A 17500-nucleotide genomic window follows, 5' to 3' on the forward strand; every position below is an offset into this window, starting at 1 on the left:
AATAGAGGTTGTAATGCCAGGGTAGAGAATAGAGGTTGTAATGCCAGGGTAATGGGTAGAGAATAGAGGTTGTAATGCCAGGGTAGAGAATAGAGGTTGTAATGCCAGGGTAGAGAATAGAGGTTGTAATGCCAGGGTAGAGAATAGAGGTTGTAATGCCAGGGTAATGGGTAGAGAATAGAGGTTGTAATGCCAGGGTAATGGGTAGATAGTAGAGGTTGTGTGTACCTGGGCAGTGAGAACAGGGGTGAGTGTGTGTACCTGGGCAGTGAGAACAGGGGTGAGTGTGTGTACCTGGGCAGTGAGAACAGGGGAGAGTGTGTGTACCTGGGAAGTGAGAACAGGGGAGAGTGTGTGTACCTGGGAAGTGAGAACAGGGGAGAGTGTGTGTACCTGGGAAGTGAGAACAGGGGAGAGTGTGTGTACCTGGGAAGTGAGAACAGGGGAGAGTGTGTGTACCTGGGAAGTGAGAACAGGGGTGAGTGTGTGTACCTGGGCAGTGAGAACAGGGGTGAGTGTGTGTACCTGGGCAGTGAGAACAGGGGTGAGTGTGTGTACCTGGGCAGTGAGAACAGGGGTGAGTGTGTGTACCTGGGCAGTCAGAACAGGGGTGAGTGTGTGTACCTGGGCAGTCAGAACAGGGGTGAGTGTGTGTACCTGGGCAGTCAGAACAGGGGTGAGTGTGTGTACCTGGGCAAGCAGAACAGGGGTGAGTGTGTGTACCTGGGCAGTGAGAACAGGGGTGAGTGTGTGTACCTGGGCAGTGAGAACAGGGGTGAGTGTGTGTACCTGGGCAGTCAGAACAGGGGTGAGTGTGTGTACCTGGGCAGTCAGAACAGGGGTGAGTGTGTGTACCTGGGCAAGCAGAACAGGGGTGAGTGTCTGTACCTGGGCAGTGAGAACAGGAACGGTCTCTAGAGATCCTCTCTGTTGCTCCACCTCTTCCTTCAGCTTGTCAATCAGATCCTGTTTCAGAGCCAGAGCTCTCTCTGCCTCCTCCAGACGAACAACCATGTCTCCTCCCTACACACACATGGTGTTATTAGTGACTGTTGTCTCTTCCTCTGCCACACACACCCTCTGCCACACACACACACACACCCCCTCTGCCACACACACACACACACACACACACACACACACCCTCTGCCACACACACACCCTCTGCCACACACACACACACCCTCTGCCACACACACACTCACAACCTCTGCCACACACACACTCACAACCTCTGCCACACACACACTCACAACCTCTGCCACACACACACTCACAACCTCTGCCACACACACACTCACAACCTCTGCCACACACACACTCACAACCTCTGCCACACACACACTCACAACCTCTGCCACACACACACTCACAACCTCTGCCACACACACACTCACAACCTCTGCCACACACACACTCACAACCTCTGCCACACACACACACTCACAACCTCTGCCACACCACACACACACACTCACAACCTCTGCCACACACACACACTCACAACCTCTGCCACACACACACACTCACAACCTCTGCCACACACACACACTCACAACCTCTGCCACACACACACACTCACAACCTCTGCCACACACACACACTCACAACCTCTGCCACACACACACACTCACAACCTCTGCCACACACACACACTCACAACCTCTGCCACACACACACACTCACAACCTCTGCCACACACACACACTCACAACCTCTGCCACACACACACACTCACAACCTCTGCCACACACACACACCTCACAACCTCTGCCACACACACACACACCTCACAACCTCTGCCACACACACACACTCACAACCTCTGCCACACACACACACTCACAACCTCTGCCACACACACACACTCACAACCTCTGCCACACACACACACTCACAACCTCTGCCACACCACACACTCACAACCTCTGCCACACACACACACTCACAACCTCTGCCACACACACACACTCACAACCTCTGCCACACACACACTCACAACCTCTGCCACACACACACTCACAACCTCTGCCACACACACTCACAACCTCTGCCACACACACACCTCTGCCACACACAACCTCTGCCACACACACACTCACAACCTCTGCCACACACACACTCACAACCTCTGCCACACACACACTCACAACCTCTGCCACACACACACTCACAACCTCTGCCACACACACACTCACAACCTCTGCCACACACACACTCACAACCTCTGCCACACACACACTCACAACCTCTGCCACACACACACTCACAACCTCTGCCACACACACACTAGAGGTCGACCGATTATTGGAGGGCCAAAAAAGCAGGGGGAAAAAAACACCAAAAAAAAAAATAAGCGGCCGATTTGTATTTATTTATTTGTAATAATGACAATTACAACAATACTGAACACTTATTTTAACTGAATATAAGACATCAATAAAATCAATTTAGCATCAAGTAAACAATGCAAAAACTAAGTGTTGGAGAAGAAAGTAAAAGTGCAATATGTTCCATGTAAGAAAGCTAAGGTTTCAGTTCCTTGCTCAGAACATGAGAACATATGAAAGCTGGTGGTTCCTTTTAACATGAGTCTTCAATATTCCCAGGTAAGAAGTTTTAGGTTGTAGTTATTATAGGACTATTTCTCTCTATACCATTTGTATTTCATTAACCTTTGACTATTGGACGTTCTTATAGGCACTTTAGTATTGCCAGTGTAACAGTATAGCTTCCATCCCTCTCCTCGCTCCTCCCTGGGCACGAACCAGGAACACATTGACAACAGTCACCCTCGAAGCAGCATTACCCATGCAGAGCAAGGGGAACAACTACTCCAAGTCTCAGAGCGAGTGACGTCACCGATTGAAACTAAATTAGCGCGCACCCCGCTAACTAGCCATTTCACATCGGTTACACCAGCCTAGTCTCGGGAGTTGATATGCTTGAAGTCATAAACAGCTCAATGCTTGAAGCACAGCGAAGAGCTGCTGGCAAAACGCACGAAAGGGCTGTTTGAATTAATGCTTATGAGCCTGCTGCCTCCTACCGCCGCTCAGTCAGACTGCTCTATCAAATATCAAATCATAGACTTAATTATAACATAATAACACACAGAAATACGAGCCTTTGGTCATTAATATGGTCGAATCCGGAAACTATCATCTTGAAAACAAAACGTTTATTCTTTCAGTGAAATACGGAACTGTTCTGTATTTTATCTAACGGGTGGCATCCCTAAGTCTAAATATTCCTGTTAAATTGCACAACCTTCAATGTTATGTCATAATTACATAACATTCTGGCAAATTAATTAGCAACGAGCCAGACGGCCCAAACTGTTGCATATACCCTGACTCTGCGTGCAATGAACGCAAGAGAAGTGACACAATTTCCCTGGTTAATATTGCCTGCTAACCTGGATTTCTTTTAACTAAATATGCAGGTTTAAAAAATATACTTCTGTGTATTGATTTTAAGAAAGGCATTGATGTTTATGGTTCAGTACAGTCAAGCAACGATTGCGCTTTTGTTAAATCATCCCCCGTTTGGCGACGTTGGCTGTCTTTGTTAGGAAGAAATAGTCTTCACCCAGTTCACAACGAGCCCGGCAGCCCAAACTGCTGCATATACCCCGACTCTGTTGCACAGAACACAAGAGAAGTGACAATTACCCTAGTTAAAATAAAATCATGTTAGCAGGCAATATTAACTAAATATGCAGGTTTAAAAATATATAATTGTGTGTATTGATTTTAAGAAAGGCATTGATGTTCATGGTTAGGTACACATTGGAGCAACGATACGCACCGCATCGATTATATGCAACGCAGGACACGCTAGATAAACTAGTAATATCATCAACCATGTGTAGTTAACTAGTGATTATGATTGATTGTTTTTTACAAGATAAGTTTAATGCTAGCTAGCAACTTACCTTGGCTTCTAACAGTCTCCTTGTGGTGTGCAACGAGAGAGAGGCAGGTCATTATTGTGTTGGGCTAGTTCACTGTAAGGTTGCAAGATTGGGACCCCGGGCTGACAAGGTTAAAAATCTGTCTTTCTGCCCCTGAACAGGCAGTTAACCCACTGTTCCCAGGCCGTCATTGAAAATAAGAATTTGTTCTTAACTGACTTGTCTAGTTAAATAAAAGTTAAATGTGAAAATATATATATATATATTTTGTATTTTTATTATAAAAGCAGCTAAATCGGTGCCCAAAAATACCGATTTTCGATTGTTATGAAAACTTGAAATCGGCCCTAATTAAATCGGCCATTCCGATTAATCGGTCGATCTCTAACACACACCCTCTGCCACACACACCTCAGTCTTGAGTTTGGAGTCGTAGTCCTTAAACAGACAGGTGTAGGCGTGCTGCAGCTGGGCAAGCTTCCTTCTGGAAGACATTATTATTATCACAATATGGATTAGTGTGTACTTCTTCAGTAACAACCAGGCGGGCAGTCTCTAGGTTGTGTGTGTGTGTACCTCTCCTCAGTAATAACCAGGCGGTCAGTCTTCAGGGCGGTCTCTAGGTTGTGTGTCTGCAGCAGTAGTTTGTCTACCGTCACAGAATGCTGCTTCCTCTGTTGTTCCATCTCTCTCTCTGATGCTGCCAATGACTCCCGAGTACTGCTCAGCCTGCACACACACACACACACACAGAGAGAGAGAGTGCAGTGCGTGTAGTGAGTGCCTGTTGAGGAAATCCCTGTCTGACTGAAGTGTTTTGTTTTGCCTACACAAAATTACAACCCCAGTACAGTCCTCACATCAAGGAGAGTCTCCACCACTACCTCATCACATCAAGGAGAGTCTCCACCACTACCTCATCACATCAAGGAGTCTCCACCACTACCTCATCACATCAAGGAGAGTCTCCACCACTACCTTATCACATCAAGGAGAGTCTCCACCACTACCTCATCACATCAAGGAGAGTCTCCACCACTACCTCATCACAACAAGGAGTCTCCACCACTACAGTCATCACATCAAGGAGAGTCTCCACCACTACCTCATCACATCAAGGAGAGTCTCCACCACTACAGTCATCACATCAAGGAGAGTCTCCACCACTACCTCATCACAACAAGGAGAGTCTCCACCACTACCTCATCACATCAAGGAGAGTCTCCACCACTACCTCATCACATCAAGGAGAGTCTCCACCACTACCTCATCACAACAAGGAGAGTCTCCACCACTACCTCATCACAAGGAGAGTCTCCACCACTACCTCATCACATCAAGGAGAGTCTCCACCACTACCTCATCACATCAAGGAGAGTCTCCACCACTACCTCATCACATCAAGGAGAGTCTCCACCACTACCTCATCACATCAAGGAGAGTCTCCACCACTACCTCATCACAACAAGGAGAGTCTCCACCACTACAGTCCTCACATCAATGAGAGTCTGCACCACTACAGTCCTCACATCAAGGAGAGTCTCCACCACTACAGTCCTCACATCATGGAGAGTCTCCACCACTTCCTCATCACAACAAGGAGAGTCTCCACCACTACCTCATCACATCAAGGAGAGTCTCCACCACTACAGTCATCACAACAAGGGGAGCCTACAGGGGCGGCAGGTAGCCTAGAGGGGCGGGAGGTAGCCTAGAGGGGCGGGAGGTAGCCTAGAGGGGGCGGCAGGTAGCCTAGAGGGGGCGGCAGGTAGCCTAGAGGGGGCGGCAGGTAGCCTAGAGGGGGCGGCAGGTAGCCTAGAGGGACGGCAGGTAGCCTAGAGGGACGGCAGGTGGCCTAGAGGGGGCGGCAGGTGGCCTAGAGGGGGCGGCAGGTGGCCTAGAGGGGGCGGCAGGTGGCCTAGAGGGGGCGGCAGGTAGCCTAGAGGGGCGGCAGGTAGCCTAGAGGGGCGGCAGGTAGCCTAGAGGGGCGGGAGGTAGCCTAGAGGGGGCGGCAGGTAGCCTAGAGGGACGGCAGGTAGCTAGGTTGCAGGATTGAATCCCCGAGCTGACAAGGTAAAAATCGGTCGTTTTGCCCTGGAGCAAGGCTGTTAACCCACTGTTCTCTGGGCGCTGAAGACGTGGATGTCGATTAAGGCAGGGGTTGGGTTAAATGCGGAAGACACATTTAAGTTAAATACATTCAGTTGTACAACTTGACTAGGTATCCACATTTCCTCAATGAAACATAACATGGGTTTGGAACCAGAGTTGTCTGCATGCCACAAGCTTAGTGAACTCACTGAGACAGCTAAAGCTTAGGCAACTTGTTGACACACACACACACAGGTCTGGGTGATGTGGCTAAAATATCACATTACAATATTTTTCATTTTTGACAGTATTAGATGGTATAATGTTGTTGAAAAACAACACTCCTAAATGTTCTTCATATATATATATACACACAGCTCAAAACAATAAAGGGAACACAATGTAACTCCAAGTCAATCACACTTCTGTGAAATCAAACTGTCCACTTAGGAAGCAACACTGATTGACAATACATTTCACATGCTGTTGTGCAAATGGAATAGACAACAGGTGGAAATTATAGGCATTTAGCAAGATACCCCCAATAAAGGAGTGGTTCTGCTGGTGGGGACCACAGACCACTTCTCAGTTCCTATGCTTCCTGGCTGATGTTTTGGTCACTTTTGAATGCTGGCGGTGCTTTCACTCTAGTGGTAGCATGAGACGGAGTCTACAACCCACACAAGTGGCTCAGGTAGTGCAGCTCATCCAGGATGGCACATCAATGAGAGCTGTGGCAAGAAGGTTTGCTGTGTCTGTCAGCGTAGTGTCCAGAGCATGGGGGCGCTACCAGGAGACAGGCCAGTACATCAGGAGACATGGAGGAGGCCGTAGGAGGGCAACAACCCAGCAGCAGGACCGCTACCTCCGCCTTTGTACAAGGAGGAGCAGCACTGCCAGAGCCCAGCAAAATGACCTCCTGCAGGCCACAAATGTGCAGGTGTCTGCTCAAACGGTCAGAAATAGACTCCATGAGGGTGGTATGAGGGCCCGACGTCCACAGGTGGGGGTTGTGCTTACAGCCCAACACCGTGCAGGACGTTTGGCATTTGCCAGAGAACACCAAGATTGGCAAATTCGCCACTGGCGCCCTGTGCTCTTCACAGATGAAAGTAGGTTCACACTGAGCACATGTGACAGACGTGACAGAGTCTGGAGACGCCGTGGAGAACGTTCTGCTGCCTGCAATATCCTCCAGCATGACTGGTTTGGCGGTGGGTCAGTCATGGTGTGGGGGTGGCATTTCTTTGGGGGAGGGGGGGGGGCGCAGAGGTAGCCTGACTGCCATTAGGTACCGAGATGAGATCCTCAGACCCCTTGTGAGACCATATGCTGGTGTGGTTGGCCCTGGGTTCCTCCTAATGCAAGACAATGCTAGACCTCATGTGGCTGGAGTGTGTCAGCAGTTCCTGCAAGAGGAAGGCATTGATGCTATGGACTGGCCGGCCCGTTCCCCAGACCTGAATCCAATTGAGCACATCTAGGACATCATGTCTCACTCCATCTACCAACGCCACGTTGCACCACAGACTGTCCAGGAGTTGATGGATGCTTTAGTCCAGGTCTGGGAGGAGATCCCTCAGGAGACCATCCGCCACCTCATCAGGAGCATGCCCAGGCGTTGTAGGGAGGTCATACAGACATGTGGAGGCCACACACACTACTGAGCCTCATTTTGACTTGTTTTAAGGACATTACATCAAAGTTGGATCAGCCTGTAGTGTGGTTTTCTACTTTAATTTTGAGTGTGACACCAAATCCAGACCTCCATGGGTTGATACATTTGATTTCCATTGATAGTTTTTGTGTGATTTTGTTGTCAGCACATTCAACTATGTAAAGAAAAAAGTATTTAATAAGAATATTTCATTCATTCAGATCTAGGATGTGTTATTTTAGTGTTCCCTTTATTTTTTTGAGCAGTGTATATATAAAACACTATGGTGGTAATACATTATGTGTTTCCCAGTGGACCCTAATTCATGTTAAATTAAATGTTCTCTCTTACTATAGCTTTGACGTAGCAAAAACACGAAGGCTTCCTGTCTGATATACAGCAACATGCTGATCGAGGTCTGTAACAGCTCCGGATCAGGCGGCATTAGCTATCTGGTTACAGATTAGTGGTGAAAGAGATTTATTTTAGACACAACTTGCTAAGAAAAAAACAACTAGCTTTTTGCAGACAGTAAGATACACAAACTAATAGTGGAATTAAAGAACAAAGTAGAAATCAGCATCGGTGTCACCAACATCATGTGACCGTGCATACTGTCACCAACATCATGTGACCGTGCATACTGTCACCAACATCATGTGACCGTGCATACTGTCACCAACACCATGTGACCGTGCATACTGTCACCAACACCATGTGACCGTGCCCACTATCACCAACATCATGTGACCGTGCATACTGTCACCAAAACACCTTGTGACTGTGCATACTGTCACCAACATCATGTGACCGTGCATACTGTCACCAACATCATGTGACCGTGCATACTGTCACCAACATCATGTGACCGTGCACTGTCACCAACACCATGTGACCGTGCATACTGTCACCAACACCATGTGACCGTGCCCACTGTCACCAACATCATGTGACCGTGCCCACTGTCACCAACATCATGTGACCGTGCATACTGTCACCAAACATCATGTGACCGTGCATACTGTCACCAACATCATGTGACCGTGCCCACTGTCACCAACATCATGTGACCGTGCATACTGTCACCAACACCGTGCATACTGTCACCAATACCGTGTGACCGCGCCCACTGTCACCAACATCATGTGACCGTGCATACTGTCACCAACATCATGTGACCGTGCATACTGTCACCAACATCATGTGACCGTGCATACTGTCACCAACATCATGTGACCGTGCATACTGTCACCAACATCATGTGACCGTGCATACTGTCACCAACATCATGTGACCGTGCATACTGTCACCAACATCATGTGACCGTGCATACTGTCACCAACATCATGTGACCGTGCATACTGTCACCAACACCATGTGACCGTGCCCACTGTCACCAACATCATGTGACCGTGCATACTGTCACCAAAACACCTTGTGACTGTGCATACTGTCACCAACATCATGTGACCGTGCATACTGTCACCAACATCATGTGACCGTGCACTGTCACCAACACCATGTGACCGTGCATACTGTCACCAACACCATGTGACCGTGCCCACTGTCACCAACATCATGTGACCGTGCATACTGTCACCAACATCATGTGACCGTGCATACTGTCACCAACATCATGTGACCGTGCCCACTGTCACCAACATCATGTGACCGTGCCCACTGTCACCAACATCATGTGACCGTGCATACTGTCACCAACACCGTGCATACTGTCACCAATACCGTGTGACCGCGCCCACTGTCACCAACATCATGTGACCGTGCATACTGTCACCAACACCGTGCATACTGTCACCAACATCATGTGACCGTGCATACTGTCACCAACATCATGTGACCGTGCATACTGTCACCAACATCATGTGACCGTGCATACTGTCACCAACATCATGTGACCGTGCATACTGTCACCAACATCATGTGACCGTGCATACTGTCACCAACATCATGTGACCGTGCATACTGTCACCAACACCATGTGACCGTGCCCACTGTCACCAACATCATGTGACCGTGCATACTGTCACCAAAACACCTTGTGACCGTGCATACTGTCACCAACACCATGTGACCGTGCCCACTGTCACCAACATCATGTGACCGTGCATACTGTCACCAAACATCATGTGACCGTGCATACTGTCACCAACATCATGTGACCGTGCATACTGTCACCAACATCATGTGACCGTGCCCACTGTCACCAACATCATGTGACCGTGCATACTGTCACCAACACCGTGCATACTGTCACCAATACCGTGTGACCGCGCCCACTGTCACCAACATCATGTGACCGTGCATACTGTCACCAACACCGTGCATACTGTCACCAACATCATGTGACCGTGCATACTGTCACCAACACCGTGCATACTGTCACCAACATCATGTGACCGTGCATACTGTCACCAACATCCGCAGCACTGACCATGTGACCGTGCATACTGTCACCAACACCATGTGACCGTGCATACTGTCACCAACATCATGTGACCGTGCATACTGTCACCAACATCATGTGACCGTGCATACTGTCACCAACACCATGTGACCGTGCATACTGTCACCAACACCATGTGACCGTGCATACTGTCACCAACATCGTGTGACCGTGCATACTGTCACCAACATCGTGTGACCGTGCATACTGTCACCAACATCGTGTGACCGTGCATACTGTCACCAACACCGTGTGACCGTGCATACTGTCACCTACATCGTGTGACCGTGCATACTGTCACCAACACCGTGCGACCGTGCATACTGTCACCAACACCGTGTGACCGTGCATACTGTCACCAACATCATGTGACCGTGCATACTGTCACCAACACCGTGCATACTGTCACCAATACCGTGTGACCGCGCCCACTGTCACCAACATCATGTGACCGTGCATACTGTCACCAACACCGTGCATACTGTCACCAACATCATGTGACCGTGCATACTGTCACCAACACCGTGCATACTGTCACCAACACCGTGCATACTGTCACCAACATCATGTGACCGTGCATACTGTCACCAACATCCGCAGCACTGACCATGTGACCGTGCATACTGTCACCAACACCATGTGACCGTGCATACTGTCACCAACATCATGTGACCGTGCATACTGTCACCAACATCATGTGACCGTGCATACTGTCACCAACATCATGTGACCGTGCATACTGTCACCAACACCATGTGACCGTGCATACTGTCACCACACCATGTGACCGTGCATACTGTCACCAACATCGTGTGACCGTGCATACTGTCACCAACATCGTGTGACCGTGCATACTGTCACCAACATCGTGTGACCGTGCATACTGTCACCAACACCGTGTGACCGTGCATACTGTCACCTACATCGTGTGACCGTGCATACTGTCACCAACACCGTGCGACCGTGCATACTGTCACCAACACCGTGTGACCGTGCATACTGTCACCAACATCATGTGACCGTGCATACTGTCACCAACACCGTGCGACCGTGCATACTGTCACCAACACCGTGCGACCGTCCATACTGTCACCAACATCGTGCGACCGTGCATACTGTCACCAACATCGTGCGACCATGCATACTGTCACCAACATCATGTGACCGTGCATACTGTCACCAACATCATGTGACCGTGCATACTGTCACCAACATCATGTGACCGTGCATACTGTCACCAACACCGTGCATACTGTCACCAACACCGTGCATACTGTCACCAACATCATGTGACCGTGCATACTGTGCATACTGTCACCAACATCATGTGACCGTGCATACTGTCACCAACATCGTGTGACCGTGCATACTGTCACCAACATCGTGTGACCGTGCATACTGTCACCAACATCGTGTGACCGTGCATACTGTCACCAACACCGTGTGACCGTGCATACTGTCACCAACACCATGCATACTGTCACCAACACCATGCATACTGTCACCAACACCATGCATACTGTCACCAACACCATGCATACTGTCACCAACACCATGCATACTGTCACCAACATCATGTGACCGTGCATACTGTCACCAACACCGTGCATACTGTCACCAACATCATGTGCCCGTGCATACTGTCACCAACACCGTGTGACCGTGCATACTGTCACCAACACCGTGCATACTGTCACCAACATCGTGTGACCGTGCATACTGTCACCAACATCGTGTGACCGTGCATACTGTCACCAACATCGTGTGACCGTGCATACTGTCACCAACATCATGTGACCGTGCATATTGTCACCAACATCATGTGACCGTGCATATTGTCACCAACATCATGTGACCGTGCATATTGTCACCAACATCTGCAGCATTGACCATGTGACCGTACATACTGTCACCAACATCATGTGACCGTGCATACTGTCACCAACATCATGTGACCGTGCATATTGTCACCAACATCATGTGACCGTGCATATTGTCACCAACATCATGTGACCGTGCATATTGTCACCAACATCTGCAGCATTGACCATGTGACCGTACATACTGTCACCAACATCATGTGACCGTGCATACTGTCACCAACATCGTGTGACCGTGCATACTGTCACCAACACCGTGCATACTGTCACCAACACCATGTGACCGTGCCCACTGTCACCAACACCATGTGACCGTGCATACTGTCACCAACATCATGTGACCGTGCATACTGTCACCAACATCATGTGACCGTGCATATTGTCACCAACATCATGTGACCGTGCATATTGTCACCAACATCATGTGACCGTGCATATTGTCACCAACATCTGCAGCATTGACCATGTGACCGTACATACTGTCACCAACATCATGTGACCGTGCATACTGTCACCAACATCAACAGCACTGACCATGTGACCGGGCATATTGTCCCTGCGAGTGGTTGTTGTGACTCAGGGTAGCTGAGTGACAGGGGTGTTCGTGGAAAGAGACAAGGAGAGAGATGACTGACGTATCAGAGACAAGGAGTGAGAGGACTGACGTAACAGAGAGATCGAGAGAGATGACTGACGTAGCAGAGACACGGAGAGAGGACTGACGTAGCAGAGACACGGCGAGAGAGGACTGACGTAGTAGAGACAAGGCGAGAGGACTGACGTAGCAGAGACAAGGCGAGAGAGGACTGACGTAGCAGAGACAAGGCGAGAGAGAACTGACGTAGCAGAGACAAGGAGAGAGAGGACTGACGTAGCAGACAAGGAGAGATAGGACTGATGTAGCAGAGACAAGGAGAGAGATGACTGACGTAGCAGAGACAAGGCGAGATGACTGACGTAGCAGAGACAAGGCGAGATGACTTATGTAGCAGAGAGAAGGAGAGAGAAGACTGACGTAGCAGAGACAAGGAGAGAGATGACTGACGTAGCAGAGACAAGGAGAGAGAGGACTGACGTAGCAGAGACACGGCGAGAGAGGACTGACGTAGCAGAGACACGGCGAGAGAGGACTGACGTAGTAGAGACAAGGCGAGAGAGGACTGACGTAGCAGACAAGGACAGATGACTGATGTAGCAGAGACAAGGAGAGAGATGACTGACGTAGCAGAGACAAGGAGAGAGATGACTTATGTAGCAGAGAGAAGACTGACGTAGCAGAGACAAGGAGAGAGAGGACTGACGTAGCAGAGACAAGGAGAGAGATGACTGACGTAGCAGAGACAAGGAGAGAGATGACTTATGTAGCAGAGAGAAGACTGACGTAGCAGAGACAAGGAGAGAGAGGACTGACATAGCAGAAACAAGGAGAGAGAGGACTGACGTAGCAGAGACAAGGAGAGAGATGACTGACGTAGCAGAGACAAGGAGAGAGATGACTGACATAGCAGAGACAAGGAGAGAGATGACTGATGTAGCAGAGACAAGGAGAGAGAGGACTGACGTAGCAGAGAGAGGACTGACGTAGCAGAGACATGGAGAGAGAGGACTGACGTAGCAGAGACAAGGAGAGAGAGGACTGACGTAGCGGAGACAAGGAGAGAGAGGACTGACGTAGCAGAGACAAGGAGAGAGAGGACTGACGTAGCGGAGACAAGGAGAGAGAGGACTGACGTAGCAGAGACAAGGAGAGAGAGGACTGACGTAGCAGAGACAAGGAGTGAGATGACTGACATAGCAGAGAGATGGAGACTGACGTAGCAGAGTGAACTATAAAAACAGACATCGTTCCATGTGGAGTCTGAGAATAAAACCCAAACCGGTCTCCCATCAGCACCAGTAGAGAGTAAAACCCAAACCGGTCCCCCATCATCACCAGTAGAGAGTAAAACCCAAACCGGTCTCCCATCAGCACCAGTAGAGAGTAAAACCCAAACCGGTCTCCCATCAGCACCAGTAGAGAGTAAAACCCAAACCGGTCTCCCATCAGCACCAGTAGAGAGTAAAACCCAAACCGGTCCCCCATCAGCACCAGTAGAGAGTAAAACCCAAACCGGTCCCCCATCAGCACCAGTAGAGAGTAAAACCCAAACCGGTCTCCCATCAGCACCAGTAGAGAGTAAAACCCAAACCGGTCTCCCATCAGCACCAGTAGAGAGTAAAACCCAAACCGGTCTCCCATCAGCACCAGTAGAGAGTAAAACCCAAACCGGTCTCCCATCAGCACCAGTAGAGAGTAAAACCCAAACCGGTCTCCCATCAGCACCAGTAGAGAGTAAAACCCAAACCGGTCTCCCATCAGCACCAGTAGAGAGTAAAACCCAAACCGGTCTCCCATCAGCACCAATAGAGAGTAAAACCCAAACCGGTCTCCCATCAGCACCAGTATATACTAAAACCCAAACCGGTCTCCCATCAGCACCAGTAGAGAAGAAACCCAAACCGGTCTCCCATCAACACCAGTAGAGAGTAAAACCCAAACCGGTCTCCCATCAGCACCAGTATATACTAAAACCCAAACCGGTCTCCCATCAGCACCAGTAGAGAAGAAAACCCAAACCGGTCTCCCATCAACACCAGTAGAGAGTAAAGCCCAAACCGGTCTCCCATCAGCACCAGTAGAGAGTAAAACCCAAACCGGTCTCCCATCAGCACCAGTATATACTAAAACCCAAACCGGTCTCCCATCAGCACCAGTAGAGAAGAAAACCCAAACCGGTCTCCCATCAACACCAGTAGAGAGTAAAGCCCAAACCGGTCTCCCATCAGCACCAGTAGAGAGTAAAACCCAAACCGGTCTCCCATCAGCACCAGTAGAGAGTAAAACCCAAACCGGTCTCCCATCAGCACCAGTAGAGAGTAAAACCCAAACCGGTCTCCCATCAGCACCAGTAGAGAGTAAAACCCAAACCGGTCCCCCATCAGCACCAGTAGAGAGTAAAACCCAAACCGGTCCCCCATCAGCACCAGTAGAGAGTAAAACCCAAACCGGTCTCCCATCAGCACCAGTAGAGAGTAAAACCCAAACCGGTCTCCCATCAGCACCAGTAGAGAGTAAAACCCAAACCGGTCTCCCATCAGCACCAGTAGAGAGTAAAACCCAAACCGGTCCCCCATCAGCACCAGTAGAGAGTAAAACCCAAACCGGGTCCCCCATCAGCACCAGTAGAGAGTAAAACCCAAACCGGTCTCCCATCAGCACCAGTAGAGAGTAAAACCCAAACCGGTCTCCCATCAGCACCAGTAGAGAGTAAAACCCAAACCGGTCTCCCATCAGCACCAGTAGAGAGTAAAACCCAAACCGGTCTCCCATCAGCACCAGTAGAGAGTAAAACCCAAACCGGTCTCCCATCAGCACCAGTAGAGAGTAAAACCCAAACCGGTCTCCCATCAGCACCAGTAGAGAGTAAAACCCAAACCGGTCTCCCATCAGCACCAATAGAGAGTAAAACCCAAACCGGTCTCCCATCAGCACCAGTATATACTAAAACCCAAACCGGTCTCCCATCAGCACCAGTAGAGAAGAAAACCCAAACCGGTCTCCCATCAACACCAGTAGAGAGTAAAACCCAAACCGGTCTCCCATCAGCACCAGTATATACTAAAACCCAAACCGGTCTCCCATCAGCACCAGTAGAGAAGAAAACCCAAACCGGTCTCCCATCAACACCAGTAGAGAGTAAAGCCCAAACCGGTCTCCCATCAGCACCAGTAGAGAGTAAAACCCAAACCGGTCTCCCATCAGCACCAGTATATACTAAAACCCAAACCGGTCTCCCATCAGCACCAGTAGAGAAGAAAACCCAAACCGGTCTCCCATCAACACCAGTAGAGAGTAAAGCCCAAACCGGTCTCCCATCAGCACCAGTAGAGAGTAAAGCCCAAACCGGTCTCCCATCCGCACCAGTATATACTAAAACCCAAACCGGTCTCCCATCAGCACCAGTAGAGAGTAAAACCCAAACCGGTCTCCCATCAGCACCAGTAGAGAGTAAAACCCAAACCGGTCTCCCATCAGCACCAGTAGAGAGTAAAACCCAAACCGGTCTCCCATCAGCACCAATAGAGAGTAAAACCCAAACCGGTCTCCCATCAGCACCAGTAGAGAGTAAAACCCAAACCGGTCTCCCATCAGCACCAATAGAGAGTAAAACCCAAACCGGTCTCCCATCAGCACCAATAGAGAGTAAAACCCAAACCGGTCTCCCATCAGCACCAGTATATACTAAAACCCAAACCGGTCTCCCATCAGCACCAGTAGAGAGTAAAACCCAAACCGGTCTCCCATCAGCACCAGTAGAGAGTAAAACCCAAACCGGTCTCCCATCAGCACCAATAGAGAGTAAAACCCAAACCGGTCTCCCATCAGCACCAGTAGAGAGTAAAACCCAAACCGGTCTCCCATCAGGACCAGTAGTTGTCATACCTGTCGTCCAGGATGTTGCGGTCCTGCTGGCTCCGGTCCAAACAGCTCTGTCTCTCTCTCAGCTCTCCCAGGAGAGACGTCACCTGGGCCTTCAGCGCCTCGACATCCTTATCCAGCTAAACACACAGAGAGACAGATAGTACTGAAAGGACCAGGCAGTAGTACTGTCAGACAGACAGATAGTACTGAAAGGACCAGGCAGTAGTACTGTCAGACAGACAGATAGTACTGAAAGGACCAGGCAGTAGTACTGTCAGACAGACAGATAGTACTGAAAGGACCAGGCAGTAGTACTGTCAGACAGACAGATAGTACTGAAAGGACCAGGCAGTAGTACTGTCAGACAGACAGATAGTACTGAAAGGACCAGGCAGTAGTACTGTCAGACAGACAGATAGTACTGAAAGGACCAGGCAGTAGTACTGTCAGACAGACAGATAGTACTGAAAGGACCAGGCAGTAGTACTGACTGTTACACAAAATGACTAAGTCCGGTGTGTGTGCACCTGGGTACAATGTGTGTGTACCTGGGTACAGTGTGTGTAGTGTGTGTGTACCTGGGTACAGTGTGTGTGTACCTGGGTACAGTGTGTGTGTGGTGTGTGCGTGTAGTGTGTACCTGGGTACAGTGTGTGTGTGTGTGTGTGTGTGTGTACCCGGGTACAGTGTGTGTATACCTGGGTGCAGTGTGTGTGTGTGTGTACCTGGGTGCAGTGTGTGTGTGGTGTGTGTGTAGTGTGTACCTGTGTGTAGTGTGTGTGTAGTGTTGTTTGTACAGTGTGTGAGTAGTGTGTACCTGGGTACAGTGTGTGTGTGTGTGTGTGTGTGTACCTGGGTACAGTGTGTGTGTGTGTGCAGTGTGTGTGTGTGTGTGTGTGTGTGTGTGTGTGTGTGTGTGTGTGTGTGTGTGTGTGTGTGTGTACCTGGGTACAGTGTGTGTGTGTGTGTGTACAGTGTGTGTATGTGTGTGTGTGTGTACCTGGGTACAGTGTGTGTGTGTGTGTGTGTG

At 49.5% G+C, this 17500-nt stretch overlaps 1 protein-coding gene across 1 annotated transcript in view; it reads right to left on the bottom strand.

Moving 5' to 3' along the window:
- The window catches only part of LOC109885021 (NF-kappa-B essential modulator-like), a 45939-nt gene that overhangs the window by 12486 nt on the left and 15953 nt on the right, over positions 1-17500 (bottom strand). Inside the window, 4 exon segments of the mRNA XM_031803836.1 lie at positions 889-1023; positions 4328-4400; positions 4493-4645; positions 16492-16607. Coding sequence (XP_031659696.1) covers positions 889-1023; positions 4328-4400; positions 4493-4645; positions 16492-16607 — 477 coding nt within the window.

Source organism: Oncorhynchus kisutch, linkage group LG24 (genome assembly GCF_002021735.2).
Source record: "Oncorhynchus kisutch isolate 150728-3 linkage group LG24, Okis_V2, whole genome shotgun sequence".
Taxonomy (NCBI): domain Eukaryota; kingdom Metazoa; phylum Chordata; class Actinopteri; order Salmoniformes; family Salmonidae; genus Oncorhynchus; species Oncorhynchus kisutch.